The sequence below is a fragment of the Rhinatrema bivittatum genome, chromosome 4 (assembly GCF_901001135.1).
Source record: "Rhinatrema bivittatum chromosome 4, aRhiBiv1.1, whole genome shotgun sequence".
NCBI lineage: Eukaryota > Metazoa > Chordata > Amphibia > Gymnophiona > Rhinatrematidae > Rhinatrema > Rhinatrema bivittatum.
The window spans coordinates 203,126,617-203,146,472 of record NC_042618.1 but is presented as its reverse complement, the minus strand read 5'-3'; the positions used below and the strand labels follow the sequence as shown (position 1 = coordinate 203,146,472).

The following is a 19,856-nucleotide window of genomic DNA, read 5'->3' as shown; positions in this document are numbered from 1 at the left end:
GTGTGAGGACTACCATCCTGATTGTCCTAGGAGAAAGCAGAGTTGCTTACCAGTAACAGTTTTTCTCCTAGGATGCAAGAAGGTAGTCCTCACGAAACCCCGCAGAGTTGTTTCTCCTATTTATTTTATTTTTATCATAATTCTATGATACAAGACTGAAGAGGGACCCAGCGTGGACATGTGGTATAGGGCATGCTGGGCATACTCAGTGTGCCTAGTCAAAGTTCCATAACCTTTGACATGTTTTCTGTGCTGAGCTCCATCTGATGATGTCACCCACGTGTGAGGACTAACATCCTGCTGTCCTAGGAGAACACATGTTACAGGTAAGCAACTCTGCTTTCTTTGGTGTCCATAGGCAATTCTGCAACATTTTGGTGGTAGTAGTAGTTCTGGCTACAACACAAAATCAGTTCAAACGTCAACTGAACCAACTTGGAGGAGAGATTTTAGTGGCACTGATATAGCTACATAGGAAAAAGTGCTTCTTCAATGATTTTGAACCCATTTTCTTATTGGAGCTGGGAAGAGATTTATTTACTGTTGCAGAACTGACTATGGATGCACAGTTATAGTCTTTCCCTAGATTACAATGTAGAGCAGGCGTGGTCCTCAAGGACCACCAACCAGTTGGGCTTTCAGGATACCTTTAATAAATATACATATGAGAGATTTGCAAACAATTGAAGCACTATGCATGCAAATCTTTCTAATGCATATTTATTAGGGATATTCTGAAAACTCAACTGGCTGGTGGCCTTCAAGGACCAGAGTTTCTCACCCATTGTGTAGAGAGCTTTAGGCAATCAGGAGAAGGTTGGACTTAAGGAACCACTGGTCTTCTTTCAATTTAACTATATAATAATCTTGGCTACCTGGCAGGTTAAAATCACATCATAATGGCTGCTTATTTATTTGAAATCTTTTGTATACCACCTGTACAAATACTTGGAGCCTTGACAGTAAAATGTCTTCCATTTTACTGAGTGAAATTAAGTTATTTGTTTTCAGTTTCCCTTACTATTTATGGTCGCTGGGAATCTGTAAATATTTTGGGGGCTTGGGAATGTTGCTGAATAGGGTACTCATTAGCCTTATGTCTGCTCTCATGGTAACATGTGCCAGCAGTTATTCTCAGAGATGCATCCTGCTGACTCAGCAGTAAGTAGGGATGTGTATTCGGCAGCCATTCATGTATTTGTCTCGCCGTTACGCACTTACCTCCAAAGTACTCACTTACATGGTTATGCGTGTAACTCGTGTGCATGCTTTGAGGTATGTGTATAATGGTGAAACAAATGGCTGCCAAAGGCACATCCCTAATAAACAGAAGTAGATGTGTGCCACTATGCCATTTCTTCCAGCTGTTTTTAGGAATCACCATGTAGCTCAGCTGTATTTTGCTGTTGAACATTGAAGCTATTGTTTAAGGTGTAGATTTCACACTCCAGGAGCTTGGCTAAGGGAGAGCTGTGAAACGGGGAAAGAATATATGGCATGTTCTTCCTAAAAACATCATCTATGGGGCGACCATGTTTTAGAGAGACATCTTTTGTAGATCCAGTACTTTGGTGGGATATTTCTTAGAAAGCTTTTACCTTTACCACAATTAAAAAAAAAATAAGAGGTGCTAAAACATTCTTTTGTACAGTAGTGCAGAATGCTGCTAGCCATAGGGCATATAAAAATAAAATGGCCTATGTCGGAATCTCATATACATCATCTTTGGCTGTCTTTTAAAGAAACAGTCTATAGAGTCCAGATTTTTGTAGTAGATGAATAAAACTAAATCAAGTATATTTATCAGAAAAGTTCCCCCCCATATTATGTATATAAGTAGTAATATGTAATAAAGTCACTGTAAAATCATCAGATTAATTGTATAAATTGATTGGATTTATGCAGTTATGGCTTGATTGCTACAGTCTTTTGTGGATTTATTTAAGTTATGACCTGATTGGTTATGATTTTTATGTAAATTCAGATCAGTTCATCCCTGTGGTCTCATGGCTCCATTAGTTATGATTTTTTATAATCTTGGATTACATAATGTGGATTATGATAGCTTTGTTAGCCAAAATTCTTATGTAATTCTGAATGTACACAACATGTGAGAAGTCATGGTTAGGTTAGCTATGATATTTATGATGTCGTACCCTGACTGGAACATGTCTGGATGGGCAGGATCTAAATACATTTAAGTAAATATTTTACCAGTTTTGAAGCTTTGAGATCATCTGTAGTAGCAATAATCCTAATTATCATACAGGTGCTGGCATAAAAAAAAAAAGTTATATTAAATTGTATCAAAATGAAAATTATCAAGAGATACTGTATGTGAGTTTTTAAGATCATATTGATAAGATCATGTGGTGAGTGTGATGCCATTTGTGAATACATGATTAGCACAAACCTGAAATTAGCGGTACGAGAACATTTGTAACACATTTGCTAGCAGGATTGTTGCCAGGAGTAAACAGGGAATGGGAAAAGTTTTTTTTAAGTTGTAAGGAGAAACCATTTAGAAATAGGATATACAGTATATTTGTTAAAGTATACAAAATTTATACAATTTTTTTTTTTTATTGTGAATCTTTTGATCTGCTACATGGAGGCCTAAGGAGCTGTTGCATTCTTAGCTGTGCCTCTGCTGTTCTCCCTTTTAATGTAGGGCACATATAATTTATAATATGTTGATAAAATATAATAATGGATAGGTGATGGATTACAAACATCATCATCATTCTTTTTCACTCAACACACAATTAAGCTCTGAAATTTGTTGCTGGAGGATGTGGTTAGTGCAGTTAATGGAGCTGGGTTTAAAAAAGGTTTGGATAAGTTCCCGGAGGAGAAGTCCATAAACTATTAATTACTGGCAATAGTAGCATGGGATCTATTTGGGTACTTGTATCCTGGATTGGCCACTGTTGGAAACAGGATGCTGGGTTTGATGGACCCTCAGTCTGACCCAGTATGGCAAATTCTTATGTTTTATCTGCTTCATGCTTTTCCAGCAAAAAAAAAAGTTCAAAGCATGTTACAGTATACTAATGTTGCAGTACAATTTTTGAGAAGCTTGGTATTGATAGTTTTTTACAGTCCATAGTTTGTGACCAAAATGCTCAGGTAAAAGCAGGAGTCTACATATGGGTCAGTGAATAACTAATTACAGTTACAAGATTCTAGACACAAATCAGCAAATAACTAATTACAATTGCTGGTATAGGGTGGGGTAACCTCTGTATATAGCTCTCGCTATATATATATCTGTATATCTAGAGAGATATAGAGAGATGGAACTGGCAGGGTTGTGTTAACTTAAGTGTTGAGGGCAGATTTTGGTAGAAGAATTGTGGATGGGTGGAAGTGGGGTTGCCACTGTCGCAGGTTTGGAGTTTTTGGAGCAGTCCATTAATAGAGGGGATAGGAAATTTGACAGGCAGAGATCTGGAATGGCTGAGGGGTAACTGGCAAAGTGGAGTAGTTGCTAGCAAGGATTGTAGTCACTCACTCTTGGAGGATGCCTGGTATGGTACAGTGGTGGTTGCAGAGTGTGAGCGCTATTCTCCATATTATTGCTGAAGGCTAAAAGCTGATTGGAAGGGCCACGATTTTAGTAACTTTCTGAAGTAGGGAAACATGCACTTGAGTATTGCATGGTATTGCAGCGAGTATAGGGTTTGGGGTTTTTTGGGGTTTTTTCTTTTTTTTTAATTTTTCTTAAATTCAACCATATATTACAAAGAAAAAGAAATAGAATAATGCATAAAGGGAACCTATCAAACATACTTCAAGTCCACGTTAATTGGAAACACTTCAATCCATAAAAGACGAGAAAATATATCACTAAGAATACTGATCCTAACCCTCCTCTTACTAATACTTCTTAAGCCTCTTTATCCACCAAAAATACTTCCATATGTGAAGGGTCCATGAATATGAGCCGATTCCCTTGATATGAGACTAAGCACTTGGAGAGGAATTTCAAGAAAAACGTACCCCCAATCACTAAAACACATAATTTTAGAATTTTAAAAAAAAAATGTTCCTCCTGACTTGTCTCTCTTGACACATTTGGGAAAACTGAAACCTTCTGAACACAAAACAACTCATTTTTATATTTAAAATATTATTGCAAGAATAATTTAGTTTTATCCAAAGCAAAAGTCTCAAAAAATTGGCCCTAGTTGCTATACTATTTTCTGAAGCTTGAAGAAAAGATGAAGGGCTCTTTTTAAAGTAGCTTTAAGTGGGGTTTTGATGAGACGCAAAAATGAGTACTAAAAGTACTTGCTGGAAAATGTTTATCTACTTTATCACATGTCCATTATCATATTTTATAATTTATTGTTAGAGCATTGCACATTTCTACATGTTTGTCTTGGAGGAGAGAGAGAGTCATTGAGGCAGAACAGAAAATGCAAGGGCTTCTTTAACTACTGAATACTGGCTGCTGTATTAGGTTTTTTTCCTTCTAATTGGAAGTAAAAACCCATCAGAACTGAAAGATGAACTGATGAAAGGGTTCTTGTCTATGTCACTGAGGCATCTCTGTATAGAGACATAAAATTAGTCTTTGAGGTGACTGGCTGTTTCTTATAGATCAGTACCCTGGAGATTTTGAATCTGGAGGACCAGGGTGCACTTCTGAGCGATGATGAGATTTTCGCCAGCCGCCAGACAGGGAAGCACACATGTATGGCACTGCGCAGATACTTCGAGGCTCACCTGGCCATCAAGGTAGAACATGTGAAGCAGTCGCTGCAGCGTACAGAGGGGGGCATCCTCATTCATCCACAGCCCCCCTACAAGGTAAGTGAACTACAGTCTCAATGTATATTTGTATATTGCCTTCCAACCCAAAGCAGTTCATAAAACATGAAAATTATACAAAAAAATAGCAATATATCATAAATACAATACATCAAATGTACAAACGCATAAAAATTACAATAAACATTAATAGCTAGGGGAAACTGGTAGTTTTGCCTCCTTTTCTCCCCCACTCTATAAACTTGTGACTCTGAGCAAATATATTGACAGTTGAAATTGAATATAGACAAGTGCAAAATGATGCAATGATAAATAGATTTAAAAAAAAAAAAAAATGATGCGCACAAAAGAATGAAAAAAAAAAAAATCTAAAATATAGGTACATAGCACTGTATTTCATATTAGGAGTTGCCACTCAACAAAAGTGTTTGTCAGAGCCATAGCATTCCTATGGCCAATATGGCATCTGCCATAGGCACCACTGCCCGGGGGGTGCCTCACTGACCCCTTCATACATCTGTTATCCACTGTGGAGGCTGGTGGTGCAAGCGGAGTGCACACTGCTGTTCATTGTCCCAGCCCTGCTTTCCTGAGGTTTACTTTCTCCTTCCACTACTTGACAATCAGGGTAATTTATCAAATCGTGTTTTCGCATGCATTAAGGCGTTTTTCGCATGCGAAAACTCTTTAACGCATTCAACATGCCTTAACGCACACGATAAATACCATAAGCATGGTGCAATGCAAATTTTTAAAAGGGGAGGGATTGGGGAGGAGTTGGAGGCGGGATTTCCAAAAAAGTGGGCTGGCTTTGCATTTTGCGAAGCCATAATGCATGATACCGAAAATAACTACACCTTTTTCAGTTGCGTTAAGCTGTGCGATATCGTGTGTTATGCCCATAACACAATTTGCGATTTTTTTCACAAATTACATTTTGGGCATTTTTAGGCTGGGGAAGGGCCTGAGATGTGGGGGGAAGGGCCTGAGATGTGGGGGGAGGGAGGAGAGAATGCCTCTGAGGGTGGCACCAGAGTAAGCTATTTATGCTACTATAGGAGACCCACCTAGTAACTCGAGGTGAGGTTTAGGTAGCAGTGTAGGGGTTAGGGACCACTTTGACATGCAGAGTGAGACATACGAACAGGAAAGTACACGCTTGTGAAGATTTGATTCCTTCGGAGTGAGGAAACTCGCACAAAGATGAGATTTGCACAATGTTCTCTCAACCTAGCTTGGACTCTCTACCTGGGTGACATCAAGCTAGGTTGAGAGAACATTGTGCAAATCTCATCTTTGTGCGAGTTTCCTTACTCCGAAGAACATCAAATCTTCACAAGCGTGTACTTTCCTGTTACTAGGTGGGCCTCCTATAGAGATATAAATAGCTAACTACTACAAGGGCCTTGTAGATAGTCTGTCTCTCTCTCCCCTAGTGGTGAAATGAGCACTTTGCAGGTAGGAAAATGCATTAACATTGCCTAATTATCACAATGTGTGCTATTTCCATAAAACACACCCCTTTTTCTATCACATGCGATATTTACAGCAATTTGATAAATCTAGGCCAATGATAGATCTCCTTCTCCTCTCCTCTTTACTTTGGCCAGCTGATGAGCAGTAGGTGTGATGAAAAATCTCTCTCCTGTTCAGCATTCTCCTGTATTTCTGGAGGTGCCATGCAAGAGAGTTCAAACATTTGGGGCCAGCATTTCTGCTGCTGATCTCATGAGAACACTAGCAGAACTGCTAGCCTGCACATTTTGACCTTGCATGTGGTGCCTGCAGAGATACAGGAGAAGAATGCTGTTTAGCTGTGAGATGTATCCCCACCCAGTGCCAGCATTAGGAGTGGCAATCAAGGCAGCTGCTCAGGACTTGTCTGGAAAGGCTCAGAATAGAGCCCACTTGCCACCTGAGAATATTTTTGGTCAGAGCACAAAGTCAAATAAGGTGAGGTGAAGGACTAGAGACTTGGAAACAGGCTGGGATGGGGGGGGGGGGGAGAGAGGAGACAAGAGAAGCTTCAAGAAGAGGTGGGACAGGTGGAGGAGAGAAAAGGATTTGGGAAGCTAGGGGGAAGGCAGAGGAAAAGATCTGGGAAGGGAAGAGGCAAGATGGAGAAGATGATCCAGGAAGTGGCTGATTGGTTGGTGGAGGAAGGAAGAAGAGGAGGAGGATGATAAGGGGCTGTGATGAAATATGAAGATGGGTAAGAGGGACAGAAGTGAAGAGCAGCCATGGGAAGAGTGGAAGGGGACCTGTGATTAGGGGCCCCTCCCAAGGTTCTGCCATGGGTCCCATTGTATCCTCTCAATTAAGTAGGTGATGAAGAGGTGGAGGGCAGATACTGAAGAGGGGGAATATTGGGGTTCAACTTTGAGGGGGTGGGGAGAAGAAAAGGGGAAGAATGCTGTGGTTCAACCTGGAGTGGGCCATGGTGAGAAGGGAAAAACTGCCAGGATCTATCCAGTTGAAGGTGGGGTGCAAAGAGGGAAAATGCTGATGTCCATCTAGGGGAAAGGACAGCTGTGTTGGGTCCATCCCGGGGGGGGGGGGGGGGGGGGTATAGTAGCACAGGAAAGTGTTGGAATCTGTCCTGGGTGGGGAATGGGAAGAAGGATAATACTGGAATCTCCCCCCCCCCCCCCCCCCCACACACACACACTTATCCGCAAGAGTTTTGGAGTGACCAAACCTCAAAAGATTCTAATTCAGTTTTTATCAGCATATTTCTAGTCTGTGGTGGCTTATTCTGTATTTGGTGAGGGTCCATCTGTGTTCTTCATGCATGACCAAGGTGAGGTATTCTGTTAGTGTGTAATAATCTATCTTAGTCTGCTTCATTCTATTTTCCTAGTAGGCAGTTTACTGGTATTCTAGGGCCTGTAGTAATATTTGCAGTGTTGCCCTTTCATAGGTAAGGTGGTGGTTGTGTAACTTTTGTGGATTGATGCTGTTAGTTTTACAGGTTTGCTACAATGATTTAGCAGGGTTTTGTGTGCATTACAATATGCCTAATATTTGAGGGAGCTTGCTGTTAGTGAGATCTAGAACCTAATTACTATAATCAAAAATAAAACCCTCAGTACAATCAAATTATTCTATTAAATTAATAAGGGAAAAAGGCATGCTCATTGAAGCTGACAGCCTTTATCAGTGGAGGTATCAGTTCACTTGGTTTATAATTTAATAATCGCTTGCCAAAACACACTACTTTAACAGTCTTTTAAAATGGCTTTTACAGTGTTCATATTTTTACTAATATTTTTACTAATATTCTTTAAAATCAAATGTTTTATAACATTCAAACATTATTCAAAATAGTTTGATAATTTCAATAAAATTTCATGGAACTTCGCTTAACCAGACAGGTATCCATTACCCAATACTTCATGACAGTTTCCAGAAGAGCCAGTGGATTCCCCCTATTTATTTATTTATTTTAAGTTTTTTATATACCACTTATACATAAGTCTAAGCAGTTTGTTTGTTTGTTTTTATATACCGATATTCACCAGAGAGTATCACATCGGTTTACATAACATCTAGTGAGATAGTGTGGTTACAGGTCATACTATCTTTACATTGAAGCATTGTAAAACTACAGCGAAGTATAATTTTGTAAGGATAGGCTTATTTTCATGACAATATAACATAGCATGGTCTAAGCAATTTATAATAAGGATAGCACATACATTATTCAGAAGATAAAAACATAGGCATTAAAGATAAAATACATGTAAATAAAATAATGTTGATGCATTAAATAAGGCAAATAAAAGCACAACTCCACTCTGACCTAGGAACACACTCCTTTTTCAACTCCTACTTATTTAACAAGGCAGAGATCACTAATCAGTTGGGTAGGGGTTATGGATCACGTCCACACACTTCTGCAGCCAAAGTCACACTTGTGTCTGTTTATAGATTATAAAAGTTTTTTGGTTTTTTTTTTTTTAATTAAAAAAGGTCTCCCAGCTGGGGGAATTCAAGATGGCGCACTAGCTCAGTGTCTGTGCGTTCCTCTTTGCCTTAGCTTTATTACCTTCGAAAATGCCGCATTCCGCCTGAAAGAGGAGGTCTCAGGAGCGCGAGGCTTCGGCAGCTCCCTTGTCTTGCCCTATGGACACATGTACGCCGGAGAGCTGAAGCTCCGTGTTGGAGCTCGCTACAGGTGGATTGGGAGGAAGACTAACCTGAGCACCTCCCTGAGCTGACTACATCTTTATCCCTGGAGCAGAGGACGCCTCCTGCTAACCCCGCTGAGGCAAGGTTACAGAAACTACGGCGAGGCATTGATTCTCCAGGAGAGGTTGATATTCAAGCACTTCGCTCCGAGCCCGAGGCTCCTGATCGATCTGCCTCGTAGCTGTTGGAGATTCTCAATGTCTCAGTGGAGGAGGTTGGAAGTATTCCTTTGCAGAATGGCTCTTTGGAACTGATAAGCTCCAAACAGTTTACTTTAGGAAACTATTTGGGAAGCAATTCAGAAGCTTAATCAAAATATTCTTGCCCAGATCTCTCCGTTAATATCTACCATAGATGCACTTGATTCTCGTTTGAATTTGGTGGAAATTGAGACAAGGGAAAATAAAGGACTATGTGAAAATTTTAAAAGTCAGTTAGAAAGTTCTTCAGCTCTACAACAATTTTGGTGCACAGAAAATATTTTTCACTCCAATAAAATTGAGTTTATGGAAAATCAATTACGCGCATGGAATCTTCATTGTAAAAACTTTCCTAAAGGTCTACTGCTGTCACCTAAAGATATGTGGAAGAGATATTTAACAGATATACTTAAAGTTCCTGAACAAGCTTTTCCTGTAATATCAAGGATTGATTATTTGCCTCCTTTTAAGAAAAGTTCCTTAGATTCAAATAATTTGCAGACTCTTTCACCTATAAAGTCTGATAATGTTAACCTCACTGCAATCTTGGAAACATCTGAAGGAAACAGTTATTCCGACTACCCTAATAGTTACTTTTTTACTTGAATCTGATAGAGATTGGATTCTTAGGATGTATGACGAATTTTAAAGTGCAGATTTTTCCGGATCTTACCAGACAGACAAAGAAGAAAAGACAATTCTTGTTGTTGAAACCCCAGGTTCTTCAATTTGGGGCTTTTTTCCTTCTTAAATTTCCTTGTAAATGTTTAAAGTATTGGGATGTTTCATATGTTTTCTTTCAGCCATCTCAATTAACAGCCTTTTTGAGTAATAAATGTGGGGTTAACCAAAGCTCATCTCGTCTTGTATAGATTGAGTGAGGTCGTTTAGCTAAAAGTCCTCCTTTTGTAATGCTACCCCAATTTTTGCTAGTACTTTTTTATTTTTTTCCTTTTTTTAAATTTTTCTTGGGGTTGTGACCTTGGATTCCTCTCTTTATTGAGGACTAGTTAATGTGATCTGATTTTTCCTTTGTAATTAACATTTTCAGATCAATGTGTTATATTTACTGTTTCCATTCAAGTGGATTCTTGAATTATTTTGTAAATTCATAAATACAAATTTTTTTTTAAAGTCTCCCAGCTTGTGATGTTGTGTGTTGTGCAGGGTGAGTGCACACTTTTTTCACTTTGGCCATAGATGCTAAATTTCCTGGCTACGGCTCTGCTTAGAATCATTGTGCACAATACTTTGAAATTCTTAACTCAGTGTGCAGCAGTGGTGCTAGGAACTTCCTGCCTTTCTTGGAGAAAGAGGAATGGCCAGAGTAAAATGATTATCTTCCTTAGTTAACGGTCACAGATTTTATTTGGCACAAATTATTTAATGTAATTTAAATTGCAGTTGATTTTGGATTATTTGACAATGATTGTATTCTTTCTGCTATTTGTTGCCCACAGAATATCCCATTTACTTTAGGTCTTATTCCCCTTACGTTAGTCATTGACAGTACTGACCATTGGAGGTATCCTTCTGCAGAACATCTGCATGAAGTATGATGGAGAATATTCTCATGTACTATGAGATCTTCAGATAATCCAACAAATTAGCCTTAGATGGAGAGGAAGTGACATCACAGTAAGAAATAACTGCTTGGGAACAGCTCTCTTTGGGTGATTTATAGAAAGCAATTTTTGGAGCAGTCAACAGTGGTTTTTACTCCCTCCTTCACTTCCTGAGGTGCATATTACTGGCAGTAGATCTATGTGATGAAAATCGATTGAATTAAAACAACTTGCTGCTCCGGAGAAACTTCGAGAGGAAGGAAAGCTGTGGAGCTTGAGGCATGCTGCTTTCTCAGATTCAAGCTGGAGGGTGAGGAGCTTAGTGAGAGAGAGCTGGGACAGATCACTTTTAGATTGGAACTACAAATATGGTTTAAAGACCTTAAGGAGATTTCTACAGTAAAAGCAATGTCTTAGAAATTGTGGTTTGTTTGCATCAGGATATGAATTTGATTGGGTCGTGGATCAGTGATTTAGATTCAAATAAATTTATTGGCATGACAATTTTACATGTGTTATCAAAGTAATATATAGAATAATTAAAAGGGTAGGAATAAGAGAAAGTACAAAATGTTAATCAAGTAAAAAATATAGGTTAGAAAGGGTATGAGAGATCTCAGGTTTTGGTGCTGGTCCGTAATGTCTCTGGCCAAGTTTCATTTTCTAGCCTGGTGAGATGATACCACATGTTTTGTTGCTATAGCCCTGTTTCTCCTCTTTCCCCTAGGAATATAACGTTTTTCTTGCTCATTCTTTTGTTGTAAGTCTTGGTTTTTCTCTGTTAGCTATGGGAAATGTGCATCTGATATCTTTTTGTATTTTGCACAAAACAAGAGGAAATGCATTTACGCTCACATTCCAATATTCCCTCCTCATCGCAAGTACCTGCGCTTCATGGTGGGTCGTCAACATTTCCAATACAGAGTACTGCCATTTGGACTTGCCTCTGCTCCCAGAGTATTCACCAAATGTTTGGCAGTAATAGCAGCACACTTGCACAAGGAAAGTGTCCATGTTTTCCCTACTTAGATGACTGGTTCAGAAGTCAATCTCAACAAGGAACTCTGACTTCCCTCAGTCGAACAATTACTGTACTTCACTCCATGGGTTTTCTCATCAATTATCAAAAGTCCCATCTTACTCCATCTCACCTGCTTCAATTCATAGGAGCAGAATTGACCACCATCCTCTCAAAGGCCTTTCTACCCGAGGATCGAGCAACAACACTTTCCCTGTTAGCACACTCAATTCACTCAAAGAAACATGCAACAGCTCATCAGTTTCTAACCTTACTAGGCCACATGGCCTCCACAGTTCATGTCACAACTATGGCAAGGCTCGCCATGAGGGTAACCCAATGGACTTTAAAATCACAATGGATCCAAGCCATTCAACCACTATCCTCGCCAATTCAAGTAACCCACCAGCTATGTTCATCCCTGCTTTGGTGGGCAAACAAGGACAATTTGCGCAAGGGCCTACCCTTCCAGCAACCAGTACCACAGATAACGTTAACTACAGATGCATCCACCTTAGGTTGGGGAGCTCATATAGACACTCTCAAAACCCAAGGTACTTGGATAAAGCTCAAAGCAACATTTCAAATCAATTTCCTGGAAATTGTATTGGTAAACTTGTGAGGAGAGACTGAAGGATCTGAATATGTAAACCCTGGAATGAAGGAGATGCAGGGAGAGATATGATACAGACCTTCAGATACCTGAGAGCTTTTAACGATGCACAAACTTTGAACCTTTTCTGTTAGAAAGCAGACAGTAGAACTAGGAGTCCTGAAATGAAACACTAGGGGGAACAACTCAGAACCAACATCAGGAAATATTTCTTCATGGAGAGGGTGGTGGATGCCTGGAATGCCCTTCTGGAAGAAGTGGTAAGGAAGAAAACAGTAAAAAAAAAATAAATAAAATTCTAAAAGGTATGGGATAATCACTGTGGATCCCTAAAGTCTACAGCATGTAAATGAACGTGCATGGAGTGGCAGTTACTACCCATAACCAATTAGCTTTCATGATTTTGACGCAATTGCTCTCTGTTTCAACAGTGGGGATAAAAGAGGAATTGGAGTCAGACAGCCAATGCTGGGCTCTGACTTTTACAGTCCGGGGTACTGATACGCAGATATTAGGGGAAAAGTACAGAAGTACTTCTGTGGCCATATCCAAAAGCAAAGCATGCTTGAACAGCATTGTTTGAATTATCAAGGCTGCTCACCTGTAAAAAAAAATATTGCTAGCAGTAATTTTGTTATAGGTTTGGCAGTTGCTTAGCTTTGATTTTATCTAAAAATATCCTTAACTTAAGACTTGGGGGTAACCTGCATGGAGTGGCAGTTACCACCATAAGAAACTTGCTGGGCAGATTTGTTCTTTTTCTGCCATCAATACTATGTTACCTATATTGAGCAGCATGTAGGGAAATAAGAAATGCATATTCCTAAAGCTAACATATTCCTTTTTGTAAAAATAAAATGTTTTCTTTTCTACCTTTGTGTGCTCAATTTATTTGGTCCTGGTCTTCTTCTAAGTTCTTCAACAGGATCTCCTGTCCAATTTAATTTTCTTACCTTAATTTTCCTACATCTGTTTCTAACATTCTTTCCCTTTCATTCTTTGTCCATTGCTCTCTTCTCTCCCTCTCTATCCACCCATAGCCAGATTTCACCCCTTCTTCTCTGTAACCCTCCAGTCATCAGTCTTCCGCTTTTCATTACTCACCTACCTACTAGCTTCAATCTCCCACTCGCAAGTTCCCATTTCCCCTTCTTTCATGCTTCCCCAGCATCCTGTTCCTTTTGTTTTTTCCTGTTTCCTTCTCCCCCATTTCCACCCTGTATATTCACATGCTGCCTAGCCTTCATCTGCTGCTGTCTGCCTCTCATCCCTTCAAAATCCCAACTCCTTCCTTGTTGCTGATTCCCTCCCTGGCCTCTTTTTTCTGCTCATGCCCTTATTGAGCCTCCTATTACTCTTTTTTTCACTGCCTTCTGAGACACATTCCCACCCTCTCTCAACTTCTGAACATCCAACTCTTTCCACTGCCTCTCACATTCTCTCCAGTACTCTAGGTCATTCATTCTTACTCATACCCATCCAATTGCCAAGTTCTTACTTTCTGCTTCAAATCTCTGCTTAGACTCTCTGCTTTCTTCATCTACAAATCTTTGCTTTGCTCCCTCTACACTTATTCCCTGCCCTCCTGATTCCCCACTTGTCCTCAATCCACATGTCTGTTCAGTCCCCCTATAGTCACAGAATCCCTACCCTTTCCCCAGGACCTCATTCTTCCCCTACTTTCTCATCTTTCAGTACACAAGTCTCCATTCTTTCTCTGCTCTCCTAACCCCATCCCTTGTTCTTCCTCTGCCTCACAGCCCCAGTCTCTATTCTTCCCCTGCTGTTCTACCCCGTAGTTCTCCAGTTCCCACCTGATCTCTTCCCAGTCCTCATTCTTCCCATGCTGTTCCACCTCCCTGTATCCCAGTCCCTATTCTACCCCTTCTCTTCCACTCCTCAGTCCCCATTATTCCTTTGCTTTCCTATCCCCAGTCCCCATTCTTCACCTGGCTCTCCCTCTAGTGCCCAAGTGGCAGTTCCTGTTCCCATTTTTCCCTTGCTCTCCCACCCCTTAGTCTCCTTTTTTCCATTTCTGGAAAAAAGGATTCAGTCTCTCATTCTTGATATATGTAAAGTTATCCTGTCTTGGGATCCAAAAATATTTTTTTTGTTTTACCAATACCAGATGTTCCAAAAAAAAAATTTTTTTTGATTAGGCAGCTTCTCCTAGCAGCCAAATGAAAAATTGCTTTTAATTGGAAGAGTATGAAAAGTCTGCCTCTTCCTTGCATAGTCTCATTTGGAATGCATACCATATGGAGTATTTGACAGCATTGCACAGAGATACAAACTTGGCATTTCAATCTGTGTGGAGGACTTTTGGAAGTTGAAGTAAATGAACTTTCTCACAGGACAAGCAGGATGGTAGTCCTCACATATGGGTGACATCACAGGATGGAGCCCAGTCACGGAACACTTCTGTCAAAGTTTCCAGAACTTTGACTGGCCCCTACTGGGCATGCCCAGCATGGCACTAACCCTGCAGCCAGCAGGGGTCCCCCTTCAGTCTTCTTTTTTCCGCGCAGCAGTAGCCACACGGTTAAGGAGCTCTGTAGAGATTCCTGACAGAAGTTTTCCTCACGGAATTACTAAAATTTAACATACCCCACAGGGGTCCCTCCTTCAACGTTTTTCAAGCCACGGTACTCCGGTGAGATTTTACCCGTTTTCAGTCAATTGCCATCGAGTTTGGCCCTCGCGGCCTACTGGCCATCGACCGTACCACGGTTCAATTTTTTCATGGCCATGGCGTCGGGGTTCCGTCTGTGCCCGGACTGTAATTGCACCATGTCCATCACAGACCCTCACAAAATCTGTGTAATGTGTCTCGGATGTGAGCACGATGTCCTAACCTGCACCAAATGTGCCCTAATGACACCAAAAGGTCGCAAGGCTAGAATGGAGAAGATGAAACTTCTCTTCCGTGCTCAAACCCTGATGCCATCCATTGCATCAACGTCGTCAGAACCGGCACAGTCGACTTTGCGCCAGCATTGACCTCCAGCCGATGACGTCCAGCATCGACAACTTCTCGGCCTTTAACACCCTCTACTCCCCCTCAAGACCGTGGGGGCTGTAGAGACAAACATAGTCACCAGCATCGAAAGTCTCGGACTATCGAGGGAGCGAAATCATCGACCTCTCCATTGTCCGAGCCGCCGTCGAAGAAACCCCGTCCAGAAAAGGTACAGACCTTTTCGGCGACTGGGTCACTGAGGCAACCCTCACTCGACAGGGTATCAGGAGCCGCGACTCTGCCTTTAACGGTGGTCCCTCCGGCTATGCTTCTGCCTCCTTCTTCTGTTCCAGAGCCTGGGCTGCTTGCTCCAGGTCTCCGAGAAGAACTGGACCGGATAGTCAGGAGGCCATCGACAAGGCGATGCATCAACTCCACGTTCCTCCGACACGGTACAGATTATGGAACCGATCATCAACCCGATTCCAGCAGCGTTGGCACCTCTGCTCTTGAGGATGGAAGCGCTCATGGCCGCTTTTCCACCGATGGACCCCAGGTCACCGATGGCTCCGGTGCCCTCCCCGCTTGCTTTGTCATCGGGAAGAGAAACACCGTTCCGCATCCCTCCATCGGGAGTTCTGCCGATGCCTCAGCCATCGATGCCGACACATCCGATGCCACCGAAGCACCCATCGGTGCCGATCCATCAGTCGGCCCCACCGAACCATCCATCGATGTCCTCGATGCCTGCGCCAGTGCCTTTGATTCCTTCATCGGTGCCTCCAGTTCTTCCTTCGAGTCCTTCGGAGCCTAGACCAGGACCTTCAGGGATCCCACTGCCCTGCCTCCTCTAGCCCCTGGAGGAGCAGGTGCTGATCCCTACGATACGTGGACTGATGATTCTTCACCAGACACCGATGACTTGCCTTCACCACCTTCACCTACTGAAAGTAAAAAGCGATCTCCTCCAGATGACCTTTCCTTTATAAATTTTGTGAAGAAGATGTCTGAATTGGTACCCTTCCAATTACAGACGGAACAGGACGATAGGCATCAAATCATGGAGTTACTACAATTCCTGGATGCTCCCAAGGAAATAACCTCCATCCCTATCCACCAGGTTCTTCTGGATCTCCTCAAAAAGAACTGGGAACATCCTGGCTCTGTTGCTCCAGTCCACAGAAATGATGACACCACCTATCTTGTTCAGTCAGCTCCAGGATTTCACAAACCTCAATTGGATCACCAATCTGTGGTTGTAGAATTTGCCCAGAAAAGAGCAAGGAGATCAAAACCTCACACTTCCTTTCCCCCAGGCAAGGAACAGAAATTTCTGGATGCCATTGGTCACCGTGTCTTCCAGGGATCAATGCTCATCTCCAGAATTGCCACTTATCAGCTCTATATGACCCAATATAATAGGGTCTTATTTAAGCAAATACAAGACTTGACAGACTCCCTACCTCAGCAATTTCAAGATCAATTCCAATAAGGGTTTTGAGGCAGGCAAGCATGAGATCAGATCATCTTACGATATCTTTGACACTGCTACCAGGGTATCTGCAGCTGCTATCTCAGCAAGACGATGGGCCTGGCTCAAGTCTTCCGACCTTCGTCCTGAAGTACAAGACAGATCATCCGACCTACCTTGTGTAGGAGATAATCTGTTTGGCGAGCAGATTCAACTAACAGTGGCGGAACTCAAGGACCATCATGAGACCCTAAGACAGCTCTCTCTGATGCCTTCTGAGTACTCTTCAAAACAGCCCTTCCGGAAGGACTCTAAGAAGTCATTCTTCTGCCCAAAGAAGTCCTACCCGCCACCACCAACTAGAACCCATTCTACGAGACCATTTCTGAAAGCCCAGTCTCGTCAGACAAGAAAACAAAAACCGCAAGCAGATCCTCAGCTGGGCCCTGCTTCCGGTTTTTGACTCCTGCATAGAGAGCAGCAGCCAGCTTCCATTACCCCACATACCAGTGGGAGGTCGATTGTGCCATTTCAACAACAGGTGGCACTCGATCACCTCAGACCAGTGGGTCCTGGCGATAATTGCTCAGGGTTATCATCTGAACTTTCTTTCTATTCCACTGGACTCCCCACCTCTACCGACATGGAGAACATCCGATCACTCCATTCTTCTGGAACAGGAGGTCTCCCTCCTCCAGTCCAAGGTAATAGAACCAGTGCCCTACTCTCAGCACGGCCTAGGGTTCTATTCCTGGTACTGTCTAATCCCCAAAAAATCGAGGTGTGTTCATCCAATTCTAGACCTAAGTGCTCTCAACAAGTACCTCCAGCGGGAAAAGTTCAAAATGGTAACCTTAGGGTCTCTTCTTCCTCTTCTGCAAAGAGGAGACTGACTCTGCTCTCTAGACCTCCAGGACGCATACACACATATTGCGATAACTCCATCTCATCGCAAATTCCTGAGATTTTTGGTAGGCCCCAATCACTATCAGTACCGAGTGCTTCCATTCGGCCTCACGTCTGCACCACGAGTCTTTACAAAATGCCTCGTCATAGTTGCAGCCTTCCTCAGGACTCAAGGTCTTCACGTCTACCCCTATCTAGACGATTGATTAATCAGGGCTCCCACTCAGCAAGCTGCTCTGTCGTCCCTACATCTTACCTTACGCACTTTAATTTCGCTACGATTTCTCATCAACTACGACAAATCCTACTTAGTCCCATCTCAAACCTTATCGTTCATTGGGGAAGACTTGGACACCTTGCAGGCAAAGGCTTTTCTGCCTCGACAGCGAGCTCTCACTCTCTTGTCTCTTGCACACCAACTGCAGTCTCAGCATTCCACGACTGCACACCATGTTCTCATCCTCCTGGGACACATGGCGTCCTCAGTTCAGGTCACCCCAATGGCCCGCTTGGCCATGAGAGTCATGCAGTGGACTCTAAGGTCACAATGGACTCAATCCATTCAGCCCCTGTCGACCGTTGTCCAAGTAACCGACTCACTCTGTCAGTCTCTCGCCTGGTGGAGAAATCAAGTCAATCTTCTCTAAGGCTTACCCTTCCAGGCTCCAGACCCTCAAATAACTCTCACAACCAATGCTTCCAACCTCGGTTGGGGAGCCCATGTGGCCGATCTGCAGACACAAGGATCTTGGTCTATAGAGGAAGACAAACACCAAATAAATTTCCTGGAGCTTCGAGCAATCGGATACGCTCTCAGAGTCTTTCAGGATCGCCTCTCCAATCAAGTCATCCTGATCCAGACGGACAATCAGGTGGCCATGTGGTACATAAACAAGCAGGGAGGCACGGGCTCCTACCTTCTGTGTCAGGAAGCTGCAGAGATATGGGCAGAAGCCCTCGCCCACTCGATGTACCTCAGGGCCACCTACTTGCCGGGAGTGGACAATGTGTTGGCAGACAAGCTAAGTCGTACCTTTCAACCGCACGAGTGGTCTTTCAACCCCTCAGTAGCGAACTCGATTTTCCACCAATGGGGTTATCCTCAAATAGACCTCTTTGCGTCTCCTCAAAATCGCAAAGTAAACAATTTCTGCTCTCTCACTCGCAGCCAACACCATCAACCAAGAGACGCGTTCTCCCTACCATGGGCAACCGGTCTCCTATATGCATTCCCTCCACTTCCACTTCGCTCAAAGACTCTCATGAAGTTACGTCGGTACAAGGGAACCATGATCCTGATAGCACCTCACTGGCCGCGCCAAGTGTGATTTCCAATACTTCAGGATCTCTCCATTCTCAGGCACATTGCCTTGGGAAAGGATCCGCTTCTAATCACTCAAAACAACGGGTGCCTATGCCACCCCAACCTTCAAGCCTTGTCTCTGACAGCATGGATGTTGAAAGGTTAATCCTTCAGCCACTTATCCTTTCTGAACCAGTTTCCCGTGTCCTGATTGCTTCACGGAAGCCTTCCACGAGAAAATTGTATTCTTACAAATGGACCAGGTTTACGTCATGGTGCTCTTCTCAGTCCCTTGACTCCTTTACCTGTCCAATCATGAAGTTTCTGGACTATCGCTGGCACTTGTCAGTCAGGTCTAAAAACTTCCTCCAACAGGATGCATGTCAGTGCAGTAGCCCCTTCCATAAAGGTGTCGGGGATGTTCCCATATCAGTACAACCCCTTGTAACTCGCTTCTTGAAGGGCTTGCTTCACCTCAAGCCTCCTTTGCGTCCTCCAGCCCCTTCTTGGGACCTTAACCTAGTTTTGCGTCGGCTCATGAAACCACCATTCGAGCCTCTTCAATCCTGTGACCTTCGATATCTCACCTGGAAAGTGATTTTCCTTCTGGCAGTCACTTCAGCTCGCAGAGTTAATGAATTGCAGGTCTAGTTACTTATCCGCCTTACACTAAACCTCTGCAGGACCGGGCGGTACTCCATACTCACCCCAAATTCTTGCCTAAGGTAGTTTCGGAGTTTCATCTCAATCAATCCATTATACTACCTACCTTTTTTCCCAGGCCCCATTCCAATACAGGAGAGCAGGCTCTGCATACCCTTGACTGCAAACAGGCTCTAGCTTTCTACCTAGAC

At 42.6% G+C, this 19,856-nt stretch overlaps 1 protein-coding gene across 14 annotated transcripts in view; it reads left to right on the top strand.

Moving 5' to 3' along the window:
- Nucleotides 1–19,856, top strand: part of DCAF1 (DDB1 and CUL4 associated factor 1) — a 466,661-nt gene that overhangs the window by 233,113 nt on the left and 213,692 nt on the right. For all 14 annotated transcript variants that reach the window (XM_029599562.1, XM_029599550.1, XM_029599554.1 and 11 more), the window contains one exon: nt 4,606–4,815. In XM_029599562.1, the coding sequence (XP_029455422.1) occupies nt 4,606–4,815 (210 nt within the window). The remainder of the gene's footprint in view (nt 1–4,605; nt 4,816–19,856) is intronic.